This window comes from Gorilla gorilla, chromosome 18, assembly GCF_029281585.2.
Source record: "Gorilla gorilla gorilla isolate KB3781 chromosome 18, NHGRI_mGorGor1-v2.1_pri, whole genome shotgun sequence".
Classification (NCBI taxonomy): Eukaryota; Metazoa; Chordata; class Mammalia; order Primates; family Hominidae; genus Gorilla; species Gorilla gorilla.
In genome coordinates this window covers 96,203,295-96,229,752 of record NC_073242.2, presented here as the reverse complement: position 1 = coordinate 96,229,752, position 26,458 = coordinate 96,203,295, and the positions used below count along the sequence as shown (strand labels likewise).

General features: G+C 51.1%; 1 protein-coding gene across 5 annotated transcripts; it reads right to left on the bottom strand.

Moving 5' to 3' along the window:
• Positions 1–883: 883 nt before the first annotated feature.
• On the bottom strand, positions 884–23,318 carry CES4A (carboxylesterase 4A). Of its 5 annotated transcripts, XM_055366124.2 has the most exons (14): positions 23,117–23,318; positions 16,106–16,307; positions 11,127–11,268; positions 10,916–11,049; positions 10,446–10,599; positions 8,728–8,832; positions 8,542–8,646; positions 8,349–8,387; positions 7,678–7,818; positions 7,029–7,109; positions 6,508–6,661; positions 5,383–5,511; positions 5,085–5,157; positions 884–2,923 (listed from the first exon to the last, which is right to left on the bottom strand). In XM_055366124.2, exons 1-14 carry the CDS (start codon positions 23,226–23,228, stop codon positions 2,755–2,757), a joined length of 1,740 nt encoding a protein of 579 aa, XP_055222099.1. In that variant the 5' UTR covers positions 23,229–23,318; the 3' UTR covers positions 884–2,754. The 5 variants fall into 5 exon arrangements, with proteins under 5 accessions (XP_055222099.1, XP_055222096.1, XP_055222097.1 ...); XM_055366121.2 differs by lacking the exon at positions 5,383–5,511 and having other exon boundaries at positions 10,871–11,049; XM_055366122.2 differs by lacking the exon at positions 5,383–5,511 and having other exon boundaries at positions 23,117–23,316.
• Between the last annotated feature and the right edge of the window lie 3,140 nt (positions 23,319–26,458).

Here is a 26,458-nt window from a genome sequence, read left to right as displayed (position 1 = left end):
CCTGGGCTGTGCCAGCAGGCCCGGGCTAGCTCCTGGGCTGTGCCAGCAGGCCCCAGGGTGAGTAGCCGAGGACCTCCAGGTCAGGATGTCCCTTGTGGACACTGGAGTGAAATCAGGCTCAGTTGGAACTGAGCTCCTGCTGAGTTCTGCACTGGCTGCCCCTGGACCACCTTCCGGGGGCTGAACTAGCAGCCCTCACTCTGGCTCCTTACTGATGAGTGGCTGTTTGGTTGCCTGGGACATCCTCCAGCTGTGCTTCCTGAGACCAGAGCTGCCACACCTCCGGTGGTAGCCACCCTTCTCAGGGATTGCTCCAGGTCTGGATGGCGGTGGCAGGGTGCCTCAGACAGGCCTGGATCCAATTCCTGCTCTGCCTCCACCAGCTCAGGCCCTTGGGCAAGGCTTTTTAATGTCTCAATACCTCAGTTTCTTCATCTGTAAAATGGGGATAATAAGATCCACGGTTGTTGTGAGGATTAATGTTTGCTTGGAAGGGGCTTCCGCTGTCCTCCACCATCCCTTTGCTTTGGGGGTTAGATCCTGGGGTATGGGGAATTAGATGTGCCTCATCCCACAGATCTGTGCAGCTTCCATTTGCCCCAGAGACTCAGGAACCTCTGGGAATAAAGGGCCTAATCAACACTAGTTTGGGACAAAAATACTGTGGGACACTACGCCAGTGTTCATAGCAGCATTATTCACAATAGCCTAAATGTGGAAAGAACCCAAATGCCCATCACTGGATGGATGGATAAACAAAATATGTTATATACTTGCGATGGAATATTATCCAGCCTTAAAATGGAAGGAAATTCTGATAGATGCTACAGCATGGATGAAACTTGAAGACATCATGTGAAGTGAAATAAGCCAGACACAAAAGGACAAATACTGCATTACTGTACTTATATCAGGCACCTGGAAGAGTCAAGTTCATAGAGACAGAAAGCAGAATAGGGGTTACCGGGGGCTAGGAAGAGGGGGTAACAGCAAGTCATTGTTGAATGGGTACAGAGTTTCAGTTTAAATGATGAAAAAGTTCTAAAGACAGAATAGTGGTGATGGTTGTGCAATGATGTGAATGTACTTAATGATATTGAATTGTACATTTAAAAATAGTTAAAATGGGCTGGGCGCGGTAGCTCACGCCTGTAATCCCAGCACTTTGGGAGGCCGAGGTGGGCAGATCACGAGGTCAGGAGATCGAGACCGTCCTGGCTAACATGGTGAAACCCCGTCTCTACTAAAAGTACAAAAAAAAAAAAAAATTACCTGGGTGTTGTGGCGGGCGCCTGTGGTCCCAGCTATTCAAGAGGCTGAGGCAGGAGAATGGTGTGAACCCGGGAGGCAGAGATCACAGTGAGCCGAGAACGCGCCACTGCACTCCAGCCTGGGCGACAGAGCGAGACTCCGTCTCAAAAAAAAAAAAAAAAAAACCACAAAAAACAAAACAAAAAACAAAAATAGTTAAAATGGTAAAATTTGTCGTGTGTATTTTACCACCAAAAAGCCCACAGTGGCCAGGCATGGTGGCTCATGCCTGTAATTCCAGCACTTCGGCAGGCTGAGACGGGTGGATTACCTGAGGTCAGGAGTTTGAGACCAGCCTGGCCGACATGATGAAACTCTATCTCTACTAAAAATACAAAAATTAGCCGGGCATGGTGGTGGGCATCTGTAATCTCAGCTACTTGGGAGGATGAGGCAGGAGAATCGCTTGAACTCGGGAGACTGAGGCTGCAGTGAGCTGAGTTTTCATCATTGCACTCCAGCCTGGGTGACAAGAGCAAAACTCCGTCTCAAAAAAAAAAAAAAAAAAAAAAACCCACAAAACAACGAAACAAAACTGTGGGACAGGCTGGGATACACACGGGCTGCAGGAGAGGCCAGAGGAATCTAGATGTGGCACTAAGACCTAAACTGATGGACAAGTGAGCGTGGGGTGTGGCTGTCCTGCTGTCCTGAGGGGTGCACTTGAGACCATGAAGGCAAAAGGCAAGTGTTTTGTACCCCAGGCAACTTTGCAGTAGCACCCTTTGACTGAGTGTAGCATCCAGGCACAGCCCACTAAGGAACAGGCAGCAATACTTCCTTTCTCTCAGGGCTCAAATTGAGACATCATTCACTTCACACACCCATTTTATAGGTGGAGAAATTCAGGTCTAATCAACACTTCTTTATTGAAGAGACCACCCCTGTGTATAGACTTTGGAGTGGCCCTGGGGGAGATAAGTGTGGATGGGAGAGAAGATCCCAAACTACCAAAAGTTTGCTCCATGTCACCCCCTGCCCTAGGCCTCCAGGCCAATGTGAACAGACAGGCACAAGGTTGAGCAGGATGGATGGTAAATGCCAAGCTGGGTGCAGTGACAGGGGCAGTGGCCGTCTGGGTCGACCTCCCATAAGAAGGAGCCACAAGGAGACATTGAAGGGTGGGAGGATTTGAAGAAGGGAAAAAAAGAGGTTGTCCTGAGGCTGGAGAGCTGAGCACAGTGTGGTGTTGACAGGGCCTGGCCTAACTGGATGTCAACAGTGAAGTAGGGGGGCATCATGGGATGTCAGGCTGGAGAGGGCGGTGCAGGTCCCACACAACAGGCAAAAGCTCTAGCTTTGGCCTGGAGGCAGCAGGGAGCTCCTGCAGTTCTAAATTGGGGTGGGTAGAACTCTTGTCCCCGGGTATGTCCATGGCTAGTCTCCCCAGGGCCTGGGTGGTGGGGGCAAACCCCTCTTTGGCTCCTTCCTGCATAGCCACCCTTAGAATTGCCTCTGCTTCTCAGGTCTTTGAGACTGGTACAGACTCATCCAAAAAGCCATCTTCTTCTCCTTGAGCTTCATGCCCACTCTTGTGGTAAAATCCAGCTGCAGGTACTTTTCATCCTTGTTGTAGCGTGGCCAGCAGGGCAGATTCCCATCATTGGGGTTTCTGCCCAGAAATAAAAAAGACAGGATTACCTGTGTTCCTTTTCATCCTGCTTCTTTCTTTCACCCTTCCCTCGTTTAATTTGCCCTTGGGAATTGGGGTTCCAGAGGGCTTTACGGAGATGATACTTAGAACTTTAATAAAGAGTAGGAAAGTGTGTATTGGGGTGGGCCTTCCAGGCAGAGCAAACAGTATGTGCCAGGTTGAGAGATATAAAAGACCAAGGCTTTTGGAGGAAGCACAATTCAAGAGTTAGGTAAAAACAGAGTGTGTGTGTGGCCAGGCCTGGTGGCTCATGCCTGTAATCCCAGCACTTTGGGAGGCTGAGGCGGGTGGATCACGAGGTCAGGAGATCGAGACCATCCTGGCTAACATGGCGAAACCCTGTCTCTACTAAATATACAAAAAAAAAGCCGGGCGAGATGGCAGGTGCCTGTAGTCCCAGCTACTCGGGAGGCTGAGGCAGGAGAATAGCATGAACCTGGGAGGTGGAGATTGCAGTGAGCCGAGATCGCGCCACTGCACTCCAGCCTGGGTGACAGAGCGAGACTCTGTCTCAAAAACAAACACAAAAACAAAAAAAAAGAGTGTGTGTGAAAGGGATCGAAGTGGAAAGGAGATGACATAGGAAAGATTTTCAAAGGCCTTTCACGCAAGGTTGAGGAGCTGGGACTTTATCTTGGAGGCAGAGAGAAGCCATGAAGAGTTTTAAACAGGAGAGTGACTTGGTCAGATGTTATTTCAGAAAGACCCCTTGGGCCGGGTATGGTGGCTAACGCCTGTAAGACCAACACTTTGGGAGGCATAGGTGAGAAAATTGCTTGAGCCCGGGAGTTGGAGACCAGTCTGGGCAAAATAGCAAGACTTCATCTCTACAAAAAATACAAAAATTAGGCCAGGCGTGGTGGCTCACACCTGTAATCCCAGCACTTTGGGAGCCCGAGGCGGGCAGATCACGAGGTCAGGAGATCGAGACCATCCTGGCTAACATGGTGAAACCTCGTCTCTACTAAAGATACAAAAAAATTAGCCAGGCATGGTGGCAGGCACCTGTAGTCCCAGCTACTCGGTAGGCTGAGGCAGGAGAATGGCATAAACCCGGGAAGCAGAGCTTGCAGTGAGCTGAGATTGCACCACTGCTCTCCAGCCTGGGTGACAGAGCGAGACTCTGTCTCAAAAAAAAAAAAAAAAAAAAAAATTAGACGGGCATGGTGGTATGTGCCTGTAGTCCCAGCTACTTGGGAAGCTGAAGTGGGAGGATTGCTTGAGCCTGGGAGGTCAAGGCTGCAGTGAGCTGTGATTGCATCACTACACTCTAGCCTGGGCAGCAGAGTGAGACCCTGTCTCAAAAAAATTTAAAAAAAAAAAGAAAAAGACACTTTGAGTGTCATAAGGAGGATGAATTGAAAGGAGAGAGGCCAGGCGCAGTGGCTCATGCCTGTAATCCCAGCAATTTCAGAGGCCGAGGTGGGTGGATAGCTTGAGGTTAGGAATTCAAGACCAGCCTGGCCAACGTGAAACCCCACCTCTACAAAAATACAAAAATTAGCCAGGCGTGGTGGCCTGTAATCCCAACTCCTCAGGAGGCCGAGGTGGGAGAATTGCTTGAACCTGGGAGGCGGAGATTGCAGTGAGCTGGGATTGCACCACTGCACTCCAGTCTGGGTGACAGAGCGAGACTTTAAGAAAATAGTCACAAGGCTAGCCAAAGCTCTCTTTACATGTCACCTGCCCCCTAGGCTGGGCCAGACACCTCCTCTATGCTCTCAAAGTGCTTTGTGCTCCCCCAGTACAGCTCTCAGCGTACCAGATTGTAATTTCCTGATTTTATGTGGTGAGCTGCTGGAGGATGGGGCTCATGTCTGCAACATCCTTGAATTCCAGCTCCCAGTACTGGGGCTGGGCCCAAAAGAGTGCAGTGGTGAATGACTGTGGAATGCTTGAGTGAATGAAGAGTGTGGGTCATGGATCAAGAAGGACACATTCTAGAGACGTTTAGGATCCGGTGACTGACTGGGGAAAGCTGAAGAAGAAGGGGCACCCTGGTTGGGCCGACTGGGCAGTTCCTGTAGGACATGCTGGGGCAAATATTCGAAGCAGCTGGCTTCTTCGGGTCCAGCACTGGGCAGGTAGAATGCCCAGATGTGCTGGGGGGCAGACTCACCCTGTGCGGGCAAAGTTGGCCCAGTATTTCATCATCCGGAGGCTAAGTGCCTTCTCCTTACCCATGGAAAGGCCTGGGGGCAGAATGGGATGTGGGATTTCAGACAGAGCAGGGGACGCTGACCTCCCACCCTACTCCTGCTGCTTCTGCTGCTTCCGGAGCAGAAGACTTTCATTTGGGAGAGCATCACAGATTAGGAACTGGTGAGCTCCCTGTGGCCAGCCGATGGAGGGGTGGGTCCGCATCCAGAGGTGGGAGACTGGACACCCAGTTGGGGTATCAGGTGGGACCTTTGCACCTGTGGTGAAGGGGCCCCCAAAGAGGAAGTACATCTCATCCCCATGGTCTGCCCCATCAGTGCGGGGTTTGACGATTATTCCACGAGCGTGGTGCTCAAATTCATACAGGTAGACAGGGAGGCCGGCATCTGTGAATAGGGAAACTCAGGAGGGATGCAGGAAAAGCCTCTGCCTAGGCTTCTCATCCACCCCATGCCTCCCACTCACCTGCGCCAAGCAGGAAAAAGAGCTTTGGCTTCAGAATCAAGGGGGCAGACTTGAATCCTGTCTGCACTACTCATTCGCTGTGTGACCTAAAGCAAGTTGCTCTACCTTTCTGAATTGTATCAATAATTCCTTATCTTCAGACTGAGAATACTAAAACCTAATTCACAGGATTGTGGCCAGGATCATGGAAGCCTTCCTTTTCCCTGTTCTGAACCTTCCTTTCTTGGCCTCATATTGAAGGGTCTTTGGTGTCTGCATTTTCCAGCCCCCCTGCTTTAACCTGTTACCCACATGTTCCCCTAGCCCCAGTCAGCCTGAACTTTCAAGGTGCCCCTAAGCCTGTCCTCTCAGCCAGGAAGCCTTCCTTGACCACCCCAGGCTTCTCCTCTGGACTGTTTGAGGTCCTGCCCTTGTTCCTAAGGAAGAACAGTTCCTCTCTCACACTTTTTTTGTTTTTTTTTTGAGATGGAGTCTCGCTCTGTTGCCCAGGCTGGAGTGCAGTGGTGTGATGTCGGCTCACTGCAACCTCCCCCTCCCAGGTTCAAGCGATTCTCCTGCGTCAGCCTACTGAGTAGCTGGGACTATAGGCATGCGCCACTACAGCTGGCTAATTTTTTTGTATTTTTAGTAGAGATGGGTTTTCACCATGTTGGTGAGGCTGGTCTAGAACTCCTGGCCTCAAATGATCCGCCCACTTCGGCTTCCCAAAGTGCTGGGATTACAGGCGTGAGCCACCGTGCCTGGCCCCTTCCTCTCTTGTAGTTGATAGCATGCTGCCTCCTCTGTGATATCTTAGAATCCTATACTAGCCCAGAAGTACAGAGAGGGTAGGGGAGCAGTCGATAAGCCCAGCTGGTAAACAGCACACCTGGAGAGTGGACGGGGCCAGTGTGGCCACTCTTGGGGACCCTGCATACCTCGGTGGTAGTGAGCAGTCTGCAGTGTGGTGTACACGAAAGTGGCATCTTGAACTATGTCCATCATACGGTTTCGTAGCATCTTCCAGTCATGCTCATTGACATTGTCCAGGTACTCCTCCACCACAAGTGGTACCTGCTCCTTGGTGATATTCTGAATGAGGAGGCCACACTTACCTGAGGCCTGGGTGCCAGCTGGGCCAGAGGTGGGCCCACCAGTGACTTGGATCCATGCTCAGCCCCCCAGGAGTTTTTGGCCTGGGAGGGGGAAAAAAGGGAGCTTCCTGGGAAAGTTTCTGTCTCTGCTGATTGTAACCCCTGATTTTGCTGCATAACTGCCCCTGTGACCCTGAGCACCTTACCTGTAAGCAGTCATCTGATCACACAGCAAACCCCAGACCCTCCAAGAAAGATCCTTACCCTGGCTGGGAGCCCCTTTGCAAAGAGTAGCTACTAGGTTAAAAAAAACGGGGGGGTCAACCCTGTTCGAACTGAGCACCCCTGCCAGCTGGGTCCCTCACCAACAGGGTGCGGGTACTCCAGAGCATCTTAGTGATGGTTTCCTTTCTCATCGCCTGCCGGTTTAGCGGGAACTTCATGATCTGTCCACAAGACAAGGACCCCAGTGTGGGTCAGGCCTGAGCATTAGGAGGGATTCTGGCCAGAGCTACAAAGGCCCCAAAGGTCTTGCCCATCTAATGATGAGTTATCAGACACAGCACAGAGCCCAGGAAGGGCCCATGACTCTCTCTTGTCCCCCTGCTCCCATCCTGCTCATCACTACCACATGGGCCAGAGCTGAAGTGGTACTGAGTGGGGGTCCATCCTGAGTTGGGGCATCTACCCTGACCCAGGAGCAAGGGAGGGCTTCAGGATTTGCAGTTGCCTAGAGGCTTGGGAATGAACATCATAACCCATCTAAACTATGATCTGAGAATTTGTGGCCCTCAAATCTCCAACAGGCCATACTTCTCCCCTCTTCCCCTCCATCATTCATGGCCAGTTTTCACTGTACAGGGACTACAGGAGGCTCCCAAACATAGGGCATCCACAGAGGGGCTACTGGCATCTGACCTGGTGCCCAGCACCATCCAAGAGGCATCCTTCCCTGCCTCCACTATGGTACTCACTTACGTAAGGCAAGAGCCAATTGAACTCCTACTCACTTACATAAGGCAAGAGCCAATTGAATTCCAGGTTGTTGACACCTAGAAGGTAGGGCACAGATGAAACCTGCCCCTGGGTCAGGAGCACCAAAGGGTCATCTGGGATCACCACACCATCCACCACAGGGCTCATGGACCAGGTAATCTACAAGGCAAAGGGCATTTCCAGCCAGTCTCCTTAAGTATCCTCCCAGGGTCCCTGCGACCTTGGGTGCCCCTTCAGAGGCTGCTGTAGCCTAGGTTCTTTGATTGGGAAAAGGCTGGGGCTGGCATGGTGAGCCCCAGGAGGATGGGTGTGGGAGGGGAGCAGGATAGGCAGGACCAAATTACGTGGACTTGGGATGGCTGCGGGTATCTGTATAGCTCAGTCCTTCACCTCTTGAAAATCTTTGCTAAATTTCACTTCACTGAGTCCTGTTCTAGCCATTCTATTTAAAAGTCCATACCTCCCAACATGTCCAACCCCTTTACCCTCTCCATTCCTTGCTATTCACTTATCACCTTCTAAGGAGGTGGACAATATATTTATTTATAGGGTTTATTCTCCTTCCCCACTGGAACATCAGCTCCACTAGGGAAGGGATCTCGGCCTGAACAATTCCCTAAGTATCCCAAGTGCCTGGCACAAAGTAGGTGTTAAATAAATACTCAAATTGCAGAATATGGCCTGTTTACCTCTTCAGGGTCTCTCTGGAAGTTCAGTTGGAGGAATCTCTGTGGGGGAGAGGAAGGGATCAGAGTTAAAGGAAGTCTCCCTCGTGTGCTCTTGAGACAGGGTCCCTGGGGAAGTAGTTGGGGGTGGCTGGGTACCAGGATAGGAGGATGGCCCTCAGGCAGCCAGGTCAGGCAGCTGGAATGTTCTACCTACCATCTTGTTGGACACACGCATCACCTTGGCCCCTGATAGTGCCCTCAGGCAGTTTACCAGGATCTGTGTGCTGTTGTGGTTGCATCCAGCCAGGTGGGCAACCTTCTATAGAGAGAAGAAGGGATGCTCAGGGGTGCTTCCATCCTGCCCTTCCATGCTGAGCCCTGGGGAAGGAGAGGCACTCACCTTGGCCACTTTCAGTGGGTTACGAGTGATGAAAAGTCTGAATAACGCGGTGCCACTCTGGGAAATGGCCCGATGGAAGAGACCCGAGGCTAGGGGTGACACCATCTGCAAGAACAGGGAGGAATACACCCGTGAGATGCCCAAGTAGAGACACCTGGGCTGTTCTGGGCATCTGTCTGGCCATGGGCAGGCAGCCTGAGTGAAGCCAGGAAGGGCAAGTAGCTGGGAGGGAGTCAGGAGTCCTGGGGTGATGTCCTAGACCTAAAGCCAGTGGTATTCCTGCCTCTGGTCTGTACAGTGGGCCCCAGTGGGTTCCAGAGGGGATGTGAGATTGGGGGAGGGAATCTGCTGGTGTGGAAAAGGGGTCTCCCTCTACTTTAGGGCTAGAAATGAGGGGTAGGTGGAAGGGACCTCATGGTTTCCCCAGGTTGTTACCTGTGCTGACAGCTGTTAGCCTCTCTCCACTGCCCAAGTTGGGGGAACAAGTACATCTAGGGCCTCCCTTCCTGTCCCTTGGATACCTCAGACTTCATGTGCCCCAAACCTGCTCCAGCCAATCCCTGTCTGGGTGGCATTCCTTACCCCATACCATCCCCCAGCCCCAGGGGCCTTCCCTATCTCTGCTAATGACCACACCCCAGCTGCCCTAGTCCTGCCCATTTGGCCTCCTGGATCACTCTGAGCCATCCTCTGCTCTCCATCTTTCCTGCCCCTGCTTTAGAGCCAGCCCCCATGATCTCTCCTAGGATATATCCTGTCCCCATCCCTGCCCCTCCCAGTAGCTCTCCGAGTCTCTGCTCCTGTTTCTTGCCAACCCAGTCCCATGCAGCAGGCTGAGCCATCTCTCTAAATGCACATCTGATCATGTCACTTTGCTGCTTACAATCTTTCCCTGCTTTGGAGAATCGCTTGAACCCAGGAGGCGGAGGTAATGGTGAGCTGAGATCACGCCATTGCACTCCAGCCTGGGCAACAAGAGCGAAACTCCGTCTCAAAAAAAAAAAATTTTTGTTTTTTCCTCTGCTTTTTAGTGAATTTTGGATAAAGTTGCTTAATTCTCTGGGCCTTCGTTTCTTTATCTGTAGAATGGAGACAACAGTACTTTTCTTTTTGGACTATTGAAGGAATTACATGGATGACGACACATAAGGTGCTTAGAAGAATGCCTGGCACACAGGAAGTGCTCAGCTGTTGAGTATTATTATGACTGTGGCCAGCAATGTCCTGTGTGATGTGTTCACTTCCCAGCCATATGCCCCTCACAGGGCACCTTACAGTACACCCACATTCCAGGCACGTCCCAAGTCAGCAGTCACACAGGAGTCAGGGGCAAAGCCCGTCAACTCATGCCCCTGGCTTGCAGGCCTGGTGTGAGGTCCTAGCCTTGCCCAGGGGGCAGATGACGGGCTCTGTTCAGGGGATAGAGTTCTGGGGGAATGTGGAGAGGCAGAAGGTGCTGGGTAGCACCTGGATTCACTGATTACCCCAAGCCTCAGCACTACCCTTCCTGGGGCTCAGTTTTCTCATCAGTGCTATCCCTCAACAGAGGAGCCATCCTTGGCTGTGAGGGGCTGTACCCTTGGCAGGGGCGAGAGCATTTCTGTGGCAGGCACGTTCCTGTACACGCAAATCTGCACATGGCCTGTGCAGTGGAGCATACATTTGTGGGAACGCAGGAGCCTAAGTCTGTGCTGGGTCCGTCTGGGCATTGCTCTCACCAGTCCTGAGATGCTCATGGCCCCCGCCGACTGGCCGAACAGGGTCACATTTCCTGGGTCTCCCCCGAAGGCTGCGATGTTCTCCTGCACCCAGCGCAGAGCCGCCATCTGGTCCAGCAGCCCCCAGTTCCCGCGCGCGTGGCTGTCGTCCGTGCTGGGCGTGTGGGGTTCACTGTCAGGGTCCCGGGCCTCGACAGTCGGGGCGCGTTGGGCTGCCCTCCTGGGCTTCCTCCACCCAGCCCAGCCTTGCCCCTCTAAGACCCAGTCCTGCGACCACACCCCCTTCCTTGGAGTTAGCTCGCCCCATCCAGACGGTATGGAGCGCCCGCCCCTTCCACCGAGCGCCAGGCCCCGCCCCCGCCTCGCGGCCCCACCCCCCCATCCCCGCCCCAGGCCCCGCCCCTCCCTTCCCACCCATTCCCCACCGCTCCGGCCACAGCTGCGGTCCCAAAGGGTACCGGCCCCGCCACCTCAGGAAGCCGAAGATGCCGAGCCTGTGCTGCAGAAACACCAGCACCACTTTCTCGCGGGCGGCCAAGTCAGAGCCCTCGTACGAAGAAGCAGCGCCCACGATGAAGGCGCCTCCCGGGAACCAGACCATCACCTGGACGAAGAAGGCCGGGGCCTGAGCGGGGCGGTAGGCGGCGGTGGGACCGCGGGCGCGGGAGACCTGGCACTCACTGGCAGCTGGGGATCCCCGGGCGCGCGCGCCGGCGCGTACACGTTCAGGTACAGACAGTCCTCGCTGAAGCGCAGCCACTTGTATCGTTCCCGCGTGCTGACGTACATCGAGGCCAGCTGGCCCCAGGACTCCTGCAGGCACCTGCGGGGACCAGGTAGCGGCGGCGGCCGCGGGGAGATCGTTTCAATCCAGGGTCCGCAGTGAGAAGACGGAACCCAAAGCAAAATCCAGGCAGCGTCTGTGCGCGTGCGTGTGCGTGCGCATGTGCGTGCGTGTCCGTGTCCAGGAGGCCTCCGCCAGCCCCGGGGCCCAGGACTGGGAGGCAGGTTGGCCTCTCAGGAACCATCCCCTCCCTGCCCGGCGCCTCAGTCCGTGGAGAGATTCCTGCTCCTGTTGGTGCTGTCAAGGCAGGAACCTGCCTGCCCTGGGCACCTCCCTGTCTTTCATGCCCCACCCTCCCCTCAGTCTCCCTTCTGCCTCCCAAACAGCTCTGGAATATGGTCCCTCCCCTCCATCCCCATCTCTGGGGAGATGTCAAGGCCACCACCGTCTCTGGTCTGGACAGTACCCCAGCTTCTTCACACTCCTCCTACTCCTCGGCCACACTCTGGCGGACTATGTTACTCCTCTTCTTCATATCTTCCCTAATATGTACAACTATGATATATCAATAAAAACAAACAAATCAACAAAAATCTTCCCTGGCTCTCCACTGCCCTCAGGATAAAGTTAAGATACCCGGAGTACCCAGGCCCTCCTTTCCATCCAGTCATCTCTGTCCCAGCCACCCTTTGCTGTAGATACATGTGGCCCCTTGCCTCCCACCTCCAAGCCCGTGGGCCTCAGTCCTCTCAAGCAAATGCTTCTGCCCTGCCCAGCAAACTCCTATTCGTGTTTAAGGCCCAGCTTAAGTGGTGTCTTCTCTCCTGGTCACTTCCTCTTCTGTGCCTCCCGACATCCTGTCCACTTATTTTTTTGAGACAGAGTCTTGCTCTGTTGCCCAGGCTGGAGTGTAGTGGCACGATCTTGGCTCACTGCTACCTCTGCCTCTAGGTTCAAGCAATTCTCCTACCTCAATCTCGCAAGTAGCTGGGACTACAGGCACGCGCCATCACGCCCAGCTAATTTTTGTATTTTTAGTAGAGTCGGGGTTTCACCATGTTGGCCAGGCTGGTCTCGAACTCCTGGCCTTAAGTGATCTGCCCACCTCGGCCTCCCAAAGTGCTGGGATTATAGGCATGAGCCACCATGCCTGGCCTCCTGTCCGCTGTTGACCATGTCCTGGTTGGAGTTATTTCAGTTGGCTGTTTTTCTCCCCAAGTGACCATGCACTTCCCAAGGGCAGGAATGGAGGTAGATTCATCTGAGTACTGGCACCCAGCCCAGTGCCTTATACTGTGTGGATATTTGGGGTATTTTTGTAGCATGGGCTCTCCGGCCACCTCACCTTTTCTCCCTGCTGGCCCAACCCCTAGGTGGCTATTCTCATAACAGCTGGGCCTGGACCATTTGATTGGGCGCAGGACACCCTGTTTGCCTTGCCTGTTCCTCTGCTCCCTTCTGCTCTTGTCCTAGCCTAGCCTGTTCCCAGAGCATCACCTGCTCCCTTTCACCAGTCCTTCCCTACAGCATTCCAACACTCCTCTGGCAGCAGCTAATGTGGTATTAGAATGCTGTCTAGTAAACCACATCTAGCACCTCACCAGGAAAGCCAGGGCTCTGATAGCTGGGAACTGGGATTATGAACAGCCAAGGCTTCTGTGCCCATCCCACCATCAGAGCCATCCTGCCATGGTCACCAGTGACATCCATCTTGCTAAATCTCTGTCATTATCTTACTTGCCCTGACAGCCCTCAACATGGTTGACCATATTATATTCCCCTTTGCTCTATCTCCTTCTTTCTTTTTTTTTGTTTGAGATGCAGTCTCGCTCTGTTGGCCAGGCTGGAGTGCAGTGGCACGATCTTGGCTGACTGCAACCTCCGCCTCCTGGGTTCAGGTGGGAGATATCAGCTCACTGCCTCAGCCTCCTGAGGCACATGCCATGACACCTAGCTAATTTTTGTATTTTTAGAAGAGACGGGGTTTCACCATGTTGGTCAGGCTGGTCTCGAACTTGTGATCCACCCGCCTCTTCCTCCCAAAGTGCTGGGATTACAGGCATGAGCCACGGTGCCCAGCCTCCTCTCTTTCTTTAGAGACAGGGTCACCCAGGCAGCAATGCAGTGACATGATCATAGTTCACTGCAGCCTTGACCTCCTGGGCTCAAGTGATCCTTAACCTCCCAAGTAGCTAGGACTACAAGCACGCACCATCACACTGGATAATTTTTAATTTTTTTGTAGAGACAGGGTCTCACTATGTTGCCCAGGTTGGTCTGGAACTCCTAGCCTCAAGGGATCCTCCCACCTCAGCCTCCCAAGGTGTTGGGATTACAGGTGAGAGCCACCTCGCCCGGCCAGATTATCTTTCTCGAACAGCTTTCCTTCTCTGGGCTTCTGTAACACCCCGTGCTCCTGATATTCCTGCCACCTCATTGGTGGTTCCTCCTTCTCTCCAGGCCTAAGCATGAGAGTGCCCAGTCCTCGACCCTCAGTTTTTGTTTTTTTTTTCTGACCATCCTTTCTCCCATCATCCAGGCCCAGGGGCTTCACACCACTGATGTGATGATGATCAGTTTGCCTTCTGTCTCCTCTCTCCAGCCACCTTACCGCCCCTCCACGTGGAACATCTATCAGCACGTCAAATTTAACAGGCCCCAAAAGGAACTCTGTGTGTGTGTGTGTGTGTGTGTGTGTATGTGTGTGTGTGTGTGTGTGTGTGTGTGTGTGTGTGTTTTAGATAGGGTCTCACTCTGTCTCTCAGGCTAAGTGTGAGTGGCACGATCACAGCTTACTGCAGCCTCAACCTCCCAAGCCCAAGCGATCCTCTTACCTCAGCCTCCCAAGTAGCTAGGACCACGGCACTGTGCCCAACTAATTTTTTAAATTTCTTGTAGAGACAGGGTCTCACTACATTGCTCAAGCTGGTCTCAAACTCCTGAGCTCAAGTGATTTCCTGCCTCGGCCTCCCAAAGTGCTGGAATTACAGGCATGAGCCACTGCTCCTGGCTCAAAATGAATTCCTGTTTTGCCCAAACTTGCTCTTGCTCCAGTTTTCCTCATTTTGATAAATGGTACCCCTATTTCCTTGTCTACTGTGGCCAAAAACTAGTCATTATCAGTGATTCTTCTTCTTTCCTTGTGGCTTATATCTAATTCTCCAGCAAATCCTGCCAATTTTACTTTCAAAATAAATTTGGAGTCTGATACCTTCCTTCCACCTCCCCCGTAACTACCCAGGCAGAAACTACTATCTTTGAAACATCCTCCTCTCCCGCTACCCACCCCAACCACCACCCCATGGGCTATTCTGAGCAATCCACAGATTCTTACACCTGACAGTCCGTTTCCAAACAGCCATTGTTCTGACAGCTCATGGTCAGTTTCTAACAACTGATGCCCAGACTTCTATACAGTGAACACCCTAACCTCTAAATCCCTGATCTCCAGGGTTCTAACAGTGGCCATCCCATGTTCTGTCACCTGATCTTTGGGATTCTAAATAAGTCACAGAATGTTCAGGATAACTGGGATCTTATCAGTGACAGCCAATGTTCTGACAAGGAACGCTCTGGTATTTTAGTAACTGCTAGTCATGTTCTAACAGTGGACAACCTGCTTTTTTTTTTTTTTTTTTTTTGAGACAGGGTCTCACTCTGTGGCTCAGGCTGGAGTGCAGTCAGTGGTGCACTCATGGCTTACTACAACCGTGATCCCTTGGGCTTTGATCAAGTGATCCTCCCACCCCAGCCTTTAGAGTAACTGGGACCACAGGTGCTCACCACCACCCCCAGATATTTTTTTTAAATTTTCTGTAGATATGGGGTCTTGCCATGCTGCCCAGGCTGGTCTTGAACTCCTGGGTTCAAGCAGTCCTCCTGCCTTGGCCTATCAAAATTCTGGTATTACAAGTGTGAGCCACTGTGCCCAGCCAACAACCTGTTTTTAACAGCTAGACACCTGGCGTGGTATTTGTATCTTTTTATATCAGCTGATACCCAGGTTCTCAGACATTTTTCTAAACCCTGTGCTTTAACCAACTGATGCTGAGCATTGTTAATGATTGCCACAGAATGTTCTGGACAGTGGATTACTCAATAGTCTGAATAAACAGTAAATACGCTTGTTCTGGGTAAATCGCCAAGCCCAGTGCTTCAAAGGGCAGTCATTGTTCTAATTATGCTTCTGTGACTCAGGGCTCAGCCCCCAGAGAGAGGGAAGAGCTCCGGACTGGGTCAGGGGGGTGATGTGAGAGTGAACACTGCCCCTCAGACACATTTAGGAAAACGCAGCTCCCCAGCAGGTGCTGGAGCACGGTCAGTGACAGCCTCCCCCTTGCCTGGAGCTCTCCTCTAAGAAACCAACAACAAGGCTAGGCGCAGTGGCTCATGCCTATAATCTCAGCACTTTGGGAGGCCGAGGCATGTGGATCACGAGGTCAATAGATCGAGACCATCCTGGCCAACATAATGAAACCCTGTCTCTACTAAAAATACAAAAATTAGGTGTGCATGGTGGCACGTACCTGTAGCCCCAGGTACTCAGAGGCTGAGGCAGGAGACTCGCTTGAACCCGGGAGGCGGAGGTTGCAGTGAGCCGAGATCGTGCCACTGCACTCCAGCCTGGCCACAGAGCGAGACTCCATCTAAAAAAAACAAAAACAAAAACAAAAACCAACAGCAGCATTGTCAGTGACGTAAACACCATCAGGACCAGTTTGCTCATGATACGGGTCTGAAAACTGAGGCCCAGAATGGGCCCCAGGCCTGCCTGTGATCACACAGTGAGTTCTTCTCAGTGAGCTGTGCAAAGCCCCACCCAGATGCAGGCATAGGCCCATTGCCCCCTCCCAGTGGACAGGCCTCTGACTCTTACCCAGGCGGGTAGGTGGTAGCATCTCTGATTCCTTTCCAGGGCTCCGGGTGTTCTGGAGGTGCAAACCTGAGGATACCTAGAGGAGGTCTGGAGAAGGGGACTCCTAAAAAGACTTGGATGGGTGTCTTCCCCACATGCATCTGTTTTCCTTGCAGGGTTCCATATTTGGTGACCACTTGAGGCCTCTTGGTGTGCAAGACACCTGGGAAGAGAAGGGAAAAGGGTCACCTCTGCTCAGTCACCCAGCCACAAATGGGACCCTGGCTCAGCCACTCAGCCACAAATGGGACCAAGGCACCTGGAAAGAGAAGGGAAAAGGGTCACCCCTGTGCAGCCACTCAGCCACAAATGGGACCCTGGCCCATCTGTCATGGGAAGCAGTGGCTGCTTTTCATAACAATTGATCATAACCATTGTGTGTCTGTCCACTTTTTCTTGTGCTTCTCTCAGAATTTTTTCTCTCCTTTAACCTTTCATTTATTTATTTATATTTATTTATTTGTTTATTTATTTATTTATTTTTTGAGATGGAGTCTTGCTCTGTCACCCAGGCTGGAGTGCAGTGGCGCAATCTCGGCTCACTGCAAGCTCCGCCTCCCAGATTCACGCCATTCTCCTGCCTCAACCTCCAGAGCAGCTGGGACCACAGGCGCCCGCCACCACACCCGGCTAATTTTTTGTATTTTTAGTAGAGGCGGTGTTTCACCATGCTAGCCAGGATGGTCTCGATCTCCTGACCTCGTGATCTGCCCGCCTTGGCCCCCCAAAGTGCTGGGATTACAGGTGTGAGCCACCACGCCCAGCCCTCATTTATTTATTTATTTATTTATTTATTTAGATGGGGTCTTTCTCTATCGCCCAGGCTGGAGTGCAATAGCCCAATCTTGGCTCACTGCAACCTCCACCTTCCAGATTCAAGTGATTCTCCTGCTTCAGCCTCCTGAGTAGCTGGGACTACAGACACACAGCACCGCGCCTGGCTAATTTTTTTTTTTTTTTTTTTTTGAGATGGAGTTTCGCTGTTTTTGCCCAGGCTGGAGTACAATGGCGTGATCTCGGCTCACCGCAACCTCTGCCTCCCGGGTTCAAGCCATTCTCCTGCCTCGACCTCCCGAGTAGCTGGAATTATAGGCATGCACCACCATGCCTGGCTACTTTTGTATTTTTAGTAGAGATGGGGTTTCACCGTACTAGCCAGGATGGTCTCTATCTCCTGACCTCGTGATCTGCCCGCCTTGGCCTCCCAAAGTGCTGGGATTATAGGCATGAGCCACCGCGCCCGACCTCATTTAACATTTCAAATCCCTATCAGTAAGCACATAAAAGTTCATGTCGGCTGGGCGCGGTGGCTCACGCCTGTAATCCCAGCACTTCAGGAGGCCAAGATGGGGGGATCACGAGGTCAGGAATGGTGAAACCCCGTCTCTACTAAAAATACAAAAATTAGCTGGGCGTGGTGACACACACCTGTAATACAGCTACTCAGGAGGCTGAGGCAGGAGAATTGCTTGAACCCAGGAGGCGGAGGTTGCAGTGAGCCGAGATCGCGCCACTGCACTCCAGCCTGGGCAACAGAGTGAGACTCCGTCTCAAAAAATAAATAAATAAATAAATAAATAAAAATTTATGTCTATTATATGGGCTATTTCTCTGCATCATTTAATGGCAATAAATGCATTATTCATTTTGATTTCTGTTTGTCTGATATTAATATAGCTACACCTCTGTCCTTTTTTTGAGACGGAGTCTTGCTCTGTCGCCCAGGCTGGAGTGCAGTGGCACGATTTCGGCTCACTGCAAGCCCCACCTCCCAGGTTCATGCCATTCTCCTGCCTCAGCCTCCCGAGTAGCTGGGACTACAGGCACCCGCCACCATGCCCGGCTAATTTTTTGTATTTTTAATAGAGACAGGGTTTCACCATGTTAGCCAGAATGGTCTTGATCTCCTGAACTCGTGATCTGCCCGCCTCGGCCTCCCAAACTGCTGGGATTACAGGCATGAGCCACCGCGCCTGGCCTACGCCTCTGTTCTTGTTGTTAACATTAGCCCAGCATGTTTCTAGGAAGAAATCATACACGCATATATGCATTCTTACTCATATGCATACTCGCATCTAATACTCACATGTATGTGCTAATTTATGATATAGGTACATGTGAGCACAGCTCATCTACAAAGGAACATGCAGAAAAAGGCCAGGCGCAGTGGCTCACACCTATAATCCCAGCACTTTGGGAGGCCGAGGTGGGCAGATCACTTGAGGTCAGGAGTTCGAGACCAGCCTGGCCAACATGGTGAAACCCCTGTCTCTACTAAAAATACAAAAATTAGCCAGGCGTGGTGGCGGGCACCTGTAATCCCAGCTACTCGGGAGGCTGAGGCAGGAGACTCGCTTGAACCCGGGAGGCGGAGGTTGCAGTGAGCCGAGATTTTGCCACTGCACTCCAGCCTGGGTGACAAAGCGAGACTCCGTCTCAAAACAGACAAACAAACACTCCAAGAAACATGCAGAAACAGAAGAGTAAAATGCATGTCCATATACATACATACATATGCATACAAGTGCAGTTGTACATAGGTGACAGCAAATCTATCTACAGCATACTTATTGCACGCACACACAAGCACACATACACAATGCAAGCAAACTTACACCATAGCCAGCTCTTGGCATAGATATGAAATAGGCCAAGTTGAATCCGACTTCCCGTGGATACTCTTTTCTTCCTCTTCCAGGCTGACATCCTGCCCCACTCCTATTGCCAAGAGTCGTTGAAGCCTCACATCCACTGTCCCTTCCTGAAGTGCCCTTGTCTATTTGCCCCCTCCTCCTTTTATCAAAACCGAATTGGGCTGGGCACGGTGGCTCACGCCTATAAGCCCAGCGCTTTGGGAGGCCGAGGCGGGTGGATCACCTGAGGTCAGGAGTTCAAGACCAGTCTGGCCAACATGGTGAAACCCCATCTCTACTAAAAAAAGCACCAATAATAATAATTAGCCAGGCCAGCGGCACAAGCCTGTAATCCCAGCTACTTAGGAGGCTGAGGCAGGAGAATCTCTTGAACCCGGGAGGAGGAGGTTGCGGTGAGCAGAGATCACTCTGTACTCCAGCCTGGGCAACAGAGCAAGACTCCATCTCAAAACAAACAAACAAAAAACCAAAAAACAAACAACAAAAACCCAAACTGAATTGTTCTGTGCTCCGGTCCTATGGAGCTCATTCTGTAAAGTGACAGAAAGCAGACCTGATCCAAGTAATTAGCGAACCTATCTGTGCATCAGAATCACCTGGAGGATCCTTGCAAAAATATGTATTCCTTGGCCCCACCCCAGACTCTCTGATGAGAATCTCAGGGTTGCAAACCTCCCCAGATTTTGATGCACATGGTTTTTGGAATAGGATTTGGAATTGATGCAATAGAGCACACCTTCACACTCCCAGCTGCAGGTGGCCAAAAATGCCTCTCTGCCCATGCCCCCAGGTCTCTACAGGTCTCACATAAGCAATATCTGGGCAAAAAGAAGTGACTGCAATGGAGACCCTTCAAGCGTGGAGGCAGGCCAGCAGGGGCAAGGGCCAGCTCAAATCTCCCGTTTGTGCAGCCTTTGCAGTTTACAAAGCTCTTTCACATGGGCTTCTCCACTGGACTTGGGAGGAGCTGGGGGAGTCCCAAAGACCCAGAGGGGGGCCGTGACCAGCCTGCAGTCTCACAGGACACAGCCAGGAGGCCAAGGTCTAACCCATTACCTGGATTTGCCCTGAATCCAGGGTCCACTCATGGTGGAATAGCCAATAGCTATAATTTACTGGGCCTTCATTATAGCCTAGGTGCTGTGCCAAACACTTTAAATTATCTCACCTCATTTTTTTCTTTTTTTTTTTTCTTTTTCTTTTTTGTAGAGACAGGGTCTCACATTGTTACCCAGACTGGTCTTGAACTCTTGGCCTCACGTGATCCTCCCACTCTGGCCTCCCAAAGTTCTGGGAGTACAGGCATGCATGAGCCACCACGCCCAGCCTCACCTCATTTTTCTGAAAACCTTATAGGGCAAATGTTATTGTTACAAAACTATACAAATGTGGAAGTTGAAGCTCAAAGGGGTTATATAAGTTGGCCAAGGTCACACAGAAAAGTATCTTACATCAGAGCAGTGCCTTAAACCATGTTTTTCTGTCGGCTCCCCAGCCTCCAAGGGGCACCTAGCCATGTAGTAGAGTGCTCTAGACCCCTGAGCATGAGCTGCCATGGAGTGGTCCCCATCCCAGCTCTGCTACCCAGAGGCAGGATGTAAGCACCTATGAAAACAATATTCCACCTTACTGGTGGTCATAAAGTGCTAACTAAAACCAGGAGTTACAACTTAGACCTAATAAATTTAAAAGTGATGGCATCTAATTCTGGTGAAGATACAGTGAAAAGGACATTCACATATACTGTTGGTGGAGGATAAACTGATACAATGCCTTGGGAAAATAATTTGGCAAAATGTATACAAAGCCATGAAAAGTTCACTTGCCAGCTGGTGTGGTGGCTCACGCCTGTAATCCCAGCACTTTGGGAGGTCAAAGCAGGTGGATCACTGGAGGTCAGGAGTTCGAGACCAGCCTGGCCAACATGGTGAAACCCTGTCTCTACTAAAAATACAAAAATTAGCTGGGCATGGTGGTGCGTGCCTGTAATCCCAGCTACTCGGGAGGCTGAGATAGGAGAATCGCTTGAACCCAGGAGGTGGAGGTTGCAGTGAGCCAAGATCGCATCACTGTGCTCCAGCCTGGGAGACAGAGTGAGACTCCATCTCAAAAACAAAACAACAACCAAAAAAGAAAAGAAAAGAAAAGAAAAGTTCACATGCCTTCACTCAGTAATTCCACTTCTGGGTCTCTCCCCTGTGAAAATAGTCAGAAACACATGAAAACAAAGACCTTTCTGAACTAAATTTATCTATACCATAGTGAATACTGGAAGCATCATTTATATCTGGGGACCAAGCAAGGCCAATGTAACTACAGACTCAAACTTTAAACTGCTTTTGGTAATAACTTAAATTAAAAAAAAAAAAAAGAAAAACCCCAGAGTATAAAATTGTGTTTATTCATTCATTCTTTCTTTTCTTTCCCTTATTTTTTTCTTTTTTTGAGACAAGGTCTCCCTCTGTTGCCCAGGCTGGAAGGCAGTGGCATGATCATAGCTCACTACAGCCTCCACCTCCCAAACTCAAGTGAGCCTCTCACTTCAGCCTCTCGAGTAGTTGGGACTGCAGGCATGCACCACACCATGCTTGGCTAATTTTTAAATTTTTTGTTCAGATGGGCTCTAGTTATGTTGCCCAGGCTGGTCTTGAACTCCTGAGCTTAAGCAATCCTCCCACATCAGACTCCCAAAATGCTAGGATTATAGACATGAGCCACCACATTTGGCTTAAAATTGTGTACATTCTAATAGTACAGCTATAGATAAATACACAATGAAAAGGTGAAAAGAGGCTGGGCATGGTGGCTCATGCCTGCGGTCCCAGCACTTTGGGAGGCCGAGGCAGGTGGATCATCTCAGGTCAGAATTTCGAGACCTGCCTGGCCAGCATGGTGAAACCCCATCTCCACTAAAAAAATACAAAAATTAGCTGGGCTTGTGGTGTACGCCTGTAGTCCCAGCTACTTGGGAGGCTGAGGTGGGGAGAATTGCTTGAACCCGGGAGGTGGAGGTTGCAGTGAGTGGAGATGGCACCATTGCACACCAGTCTGGGTGACAGGGCGAGACTCCGTCTCAAAAAAAAAAAAAAAAAAGAAAAGATGAAAAGAAAATGCGCCAAAATGTTAAAAGCGGAGTAAGCAAAGTTTCCTTCAAATTTAAAATAATGGATATATGTATATATGGGCAAAATTTATTTATGATAGAGGTCAGACTAGTGGTAACTTTGAGTATTGACTGAGAAGGAGTACATGAGGCGCTGGAGATGGTTTTTTTTTTTTTTTTGAGATAGAGTTTCGCTCTTGTTGCCCAGGCTGGAGTGCAATGGCACGATCTTGGCTCACTGCAACCTCCGCCTCCTGGGTTCAAGCGATTCTCCTGCCTCAGCCTCCTGAGTAGCTGGGATTACAGGCATGTGCCACCATGCCTGGCTAATTTTGTATTTTTAGTAGAGACGGGGTAATAATATTGGTTAGGCTGGTCTCAAACTCCTGACCTCAGGTGATCTGCCCGCTTCGGCCTCCCAAAGTGCTGGGATTACAGGTGTATCCTTGTAAGTTAAAAAAACTTTTAAAAAAAAGTTTTTTAAAAATAGAGACAGAGTCTATTTACCCAGGCTAGGTCTCACTATTTGCCCGGGCTGGTCTCAAACTCCTGGGCTCAAGTAATCCTCCCACCTCAGCCTCTCAAAGTGCTGGAATTACAGGCATGAGCTACCATGCCTAACCCACTGGAAATGTTCTAGATCTTGATCTGGATAATGGTTACCATATATATATATATATATATAAATAATAATTAGTGTAATAGATATAATTATACAGTGAAGATGTGTGCACCTTGCTGTATACATCTTATACCTCAGTAAACTTTTGTTAATGTATTAGATTGTTTTCACAGTAAAAAGTGTAGTACTCATTTTAAAAAGAAAGATATTGGGGAGAAATTTGAAGGTGGTAAAGAGGTTCATGTAGCAGAGAGGGGGCAGAGACAGACCTCCTGCTTAGGAGAAGGAAAGAAGGATGGAAGGAAGGAAAAAGGTGGGAAGGAAGGAAAGATGTGGCCATGTTCTCAGACCCCTTCACCGTTGCCGGGAGGCAGGAAATACAGAGAAGCCCTGAGGTTCAGGGAGGCTAAAGGACTTGTCCACACTCCCAGCTGGTAGATGGTTTAGTGTCCTGAAACCCTACCCTCCATTTGCCCAGGCCTTGTCTAAGTGCTCCTGCCCTGCTGTCCCCAGGAGAGGTTGAACTGGGGCCTGTCCCTCCGTCCCTTGTGCCCGTCTTGGCTGACACCCTCGGGAAGGGGTGGGGGTCTTACCAAAGGCCGTCTGTGCCATCAGGCAGAGGGTGAGGCTCGAGCACAGAATCCACCTCATGCTCCGGCCAGCTCCTGCTGTGGGCAGCAGTGATGGCAACACTGTGGATGGCATGGTAGCCGTGTCTACAGTGTGTGAGCACACTTTTATCTGCTCTTAATCCCTGCCAGCAAGTACTGGGGCGGGAGGAATTGTAACCAGCTTCTGACCAGCCCACAGCCTTGTCTCTGCCTTGGGCAACAGGTCACGCTAGATGATCTTGGCTCTTCAGACAAACTGATCAGCCTGCAATCTCCGCCCCGTTTGCTCATCTGTGCAGTGGCTTAAAGCTGAACATGTGTGAGTCAAGGTCTAAGCATACAGTGGGTGCCAAGATTGAAGTAGAACACCTGGTTACTTGGTCCTTCAGCCAGGGCTTCCTGTCTGTGGATTTAAGGGTCTTGGGCCTCCCTGCTCCCCAGTGCCTCGTTCAGCCTCTTCCCTGCCTTTCCTCGCACATGCTGACCCTTGGCTGTTCTCACAGTTTCATAGTCCACATGCGGAAGCTGGACCTGAAAGCAACCATAATGTGGGAGCCCAGAGGGGCACCCGAGGAGTGAGCCCAGGGCCGGGTGGTGGGAATGAAGATTCCCTGGAAAAGGTCTAATCTTCTAAGTAAAGGATGAGGAGGAGTGGGCCGGGCAAAGAAAGATCCTGTTTGAAGTTTGGAGCCACAGGAGCAAGTGTGGGAGGTGGAAGCAAGGAGACAGCAGTCCCATCTTCAGTCAAAGGTAAGATGGGGCTGGGTGTGGTGGCTCATGCCTGTAATCCCAGCACTTTGGAAGGCTGAGGCAGGCGGATCACCTGAGGTCAGGAGTTCGAGACCAGCCTGGCCAACATGGTGAAACCCCGTCTCTACTAAAACAAAGAATACAAAAATTAGCTGGGCGTGGTAGTGTGTGCCTGTAGTCCCAGCTACTCAGGAGGCTGAGGCAGGAGGATGGCTTGAACCTGGGAGGCGGAGGTTGTAGTGAGCCGAGATCGGGCCACTGCACTCCAGCCTGGGTGACAGAGTGAGACCCTGTCTCAAAAATAAATAGGCCAGGCACGGTGGCTCATGCCTGTAATCCCAACACTTTGGGAGGCTGAGGCAGGTGGGTCACGAGGTCAGAAGATCGAGACCATCCTGGCTAACACGATGAAACCCCGTCCCTACTAAAAATACGAAAAATTATCCGGGCGTGGTGGCACGCGCCCATAGTTCCAGCTACTCAGGAGGCTGAGGCAAGAGAATTGCTTGAAACCAGGAGGCGGACCTTGCAGTGAGCCGAGATGGCGCCACTGTACTCCAGCCTGGGCGACAGAGTGAGACTCCATCTCAAATAACAAAAAAAAGGTAAGATGTTTCCTCTCTCTGTGTACCCCCAAAGTCTGGGGTCCTGGCCCATCTTTGTGAAAAGAGGGTCTGTTGGGCTTCTGTGCTGGGGAGGGGAAAAGGCAGGGGAACAGAGAACTTCTCCCTTGGCCCACAGCCTCTTGCTCTATAGGCCTGACAGATGGTTAAAGCCTCCTTCTTCTTTCACAGTCAATTTTCTGAGTTCTTCGGAGATGCTCTTTATTTGGGACTCCTCTCCCACAGTTCCCATCCTTGTGACCCTTCCTCAGTCCCAAGGAATGTGGCATTCACTGCCCAATCATTGCTGCCTGGGCTCTAAGCTCCTCTAATGAAGGCCTAAGATGACCCCCCACCCCTGCCTCTGCCACTTATCCTGTGGGGTCTACATGGGCAAACCTCCAATATCCCTTGCCCCACCTCAGCAGAGGTGTGGCCCATCCTATTGCAGCCCCTTCTGCCCCACTCACGATGGCAGAGTGGAGTCAGGCTCTGGCTGGCTGAGCCTCCTATGGTGGAAAGCACCACTCATCCTCCCCATGGTCTCATGCCCACAGGCTTGAGGGGAAAGATGTGGGGTGAGAACTCACAGCGAGGTAACAGGTCTCTACAAAGAAAATCTCTCCCCTAACTCCTCCCCAGCATAACGTGTTAACTTGTGGTGGCTCACGCCTGTAATCCCAGCACTTCGGGAGGCCAAGGCAGGAGGACCGCTTAAGGCCAGGAGTTCAAGGCCAGCCTGGACAACATAGTGAGACCCTGTCTTTACAAAAAATTAAAAAGTCAGCCAGATATGCTGGTACATGTCTGCAGACCCAGCTACTTGGGAGGCTGAGGCAGCAGGATCAATTGAGCCCAGGCAGTCAAGACAGAGTAAGACTCTGTCTCTAACCAAAATACCCCGAAACAAAAAACAAAAAACAAGACCCACTTTTATTATTTATTTATTTTTTTGAGACAGAGTCTCACTCTGTCGCCCAGGCTGGAGTACAGTGGCGCCACCTCAGCTCACTGCAAGCTCTGCCTCCCAGTTTCAAGCGATTCTCTTGCCTCAGCCTCTTGAGTAGCTGGGACTACAGGTGCCCGCCACCACGCCCGGATAATTTTTTGTATTTTTAGTAGAGACAGGGTTTCATCATGTTAGCCAGGATGGTCTCAATCTTCTGACCTCGTGATCCGCCTGCCTCGGCCTCCCAAAGTGTTGGGATTACAGGCAACAGCCACTGTGCCTGGCCTATTTATTTATTTTTGAGACAGGGTCTCACTCTGTCGCCCAGGTTGGAGTGCAGTGGCCCGATCTCGGCTCACTGCAACCTCTGCCTCCTGGGTTCAAGCGATTCTCCTGCTTCAGCCTCCCAAGTAGCTGGGACTACATGCCTGTGCCACCACCCCCAGCTAATTTTTGTATTTTTAGTAAAGACGGGGTTTCACCATGTCGGCCAGTCTGGTCTCGAACGCCTGATCTCAAGTGATCCACCTGCCTCAGCCTCACAAAGTGCTGGGATTACAGACGTGAGCCACCACGCCCGGCCACATATTTTCCATATTTATTTATGTATTTATTTTTTGAGATGGAGTTTCACTCATGTTGCCTAGGCCGGAGTGCAATAACATGATCTTGGCTCGCTGCAATCTCCACCTCTTGGGTTCAAGCAATTCTCCTGCCTCAGCTTCCTGAGTAGCTGGGAATTCAGGTGCTCACCACCACAGCCAGCTAATTTTTCTATTTTTAGTAGCATGTTTACCATGTTGGCCAGGATAGTCTCGAACTCCTGACTTCAGGTGATCCACCTGACTCAGCCTCTCAAAGTGGTGTTTTCCATATTTAAAAAAATGAACATTAGTTGAGGGTTCAGTCAGTGTGAGGTTTAAAGGTGTAGGGATGGGAGGACAGGGCGGGCAGGACCAGGAAAGCAGGGACTACCAGTAGCTCCACCTGGCCTGGACCACATCTCTCTCTGTTGACTGCCTG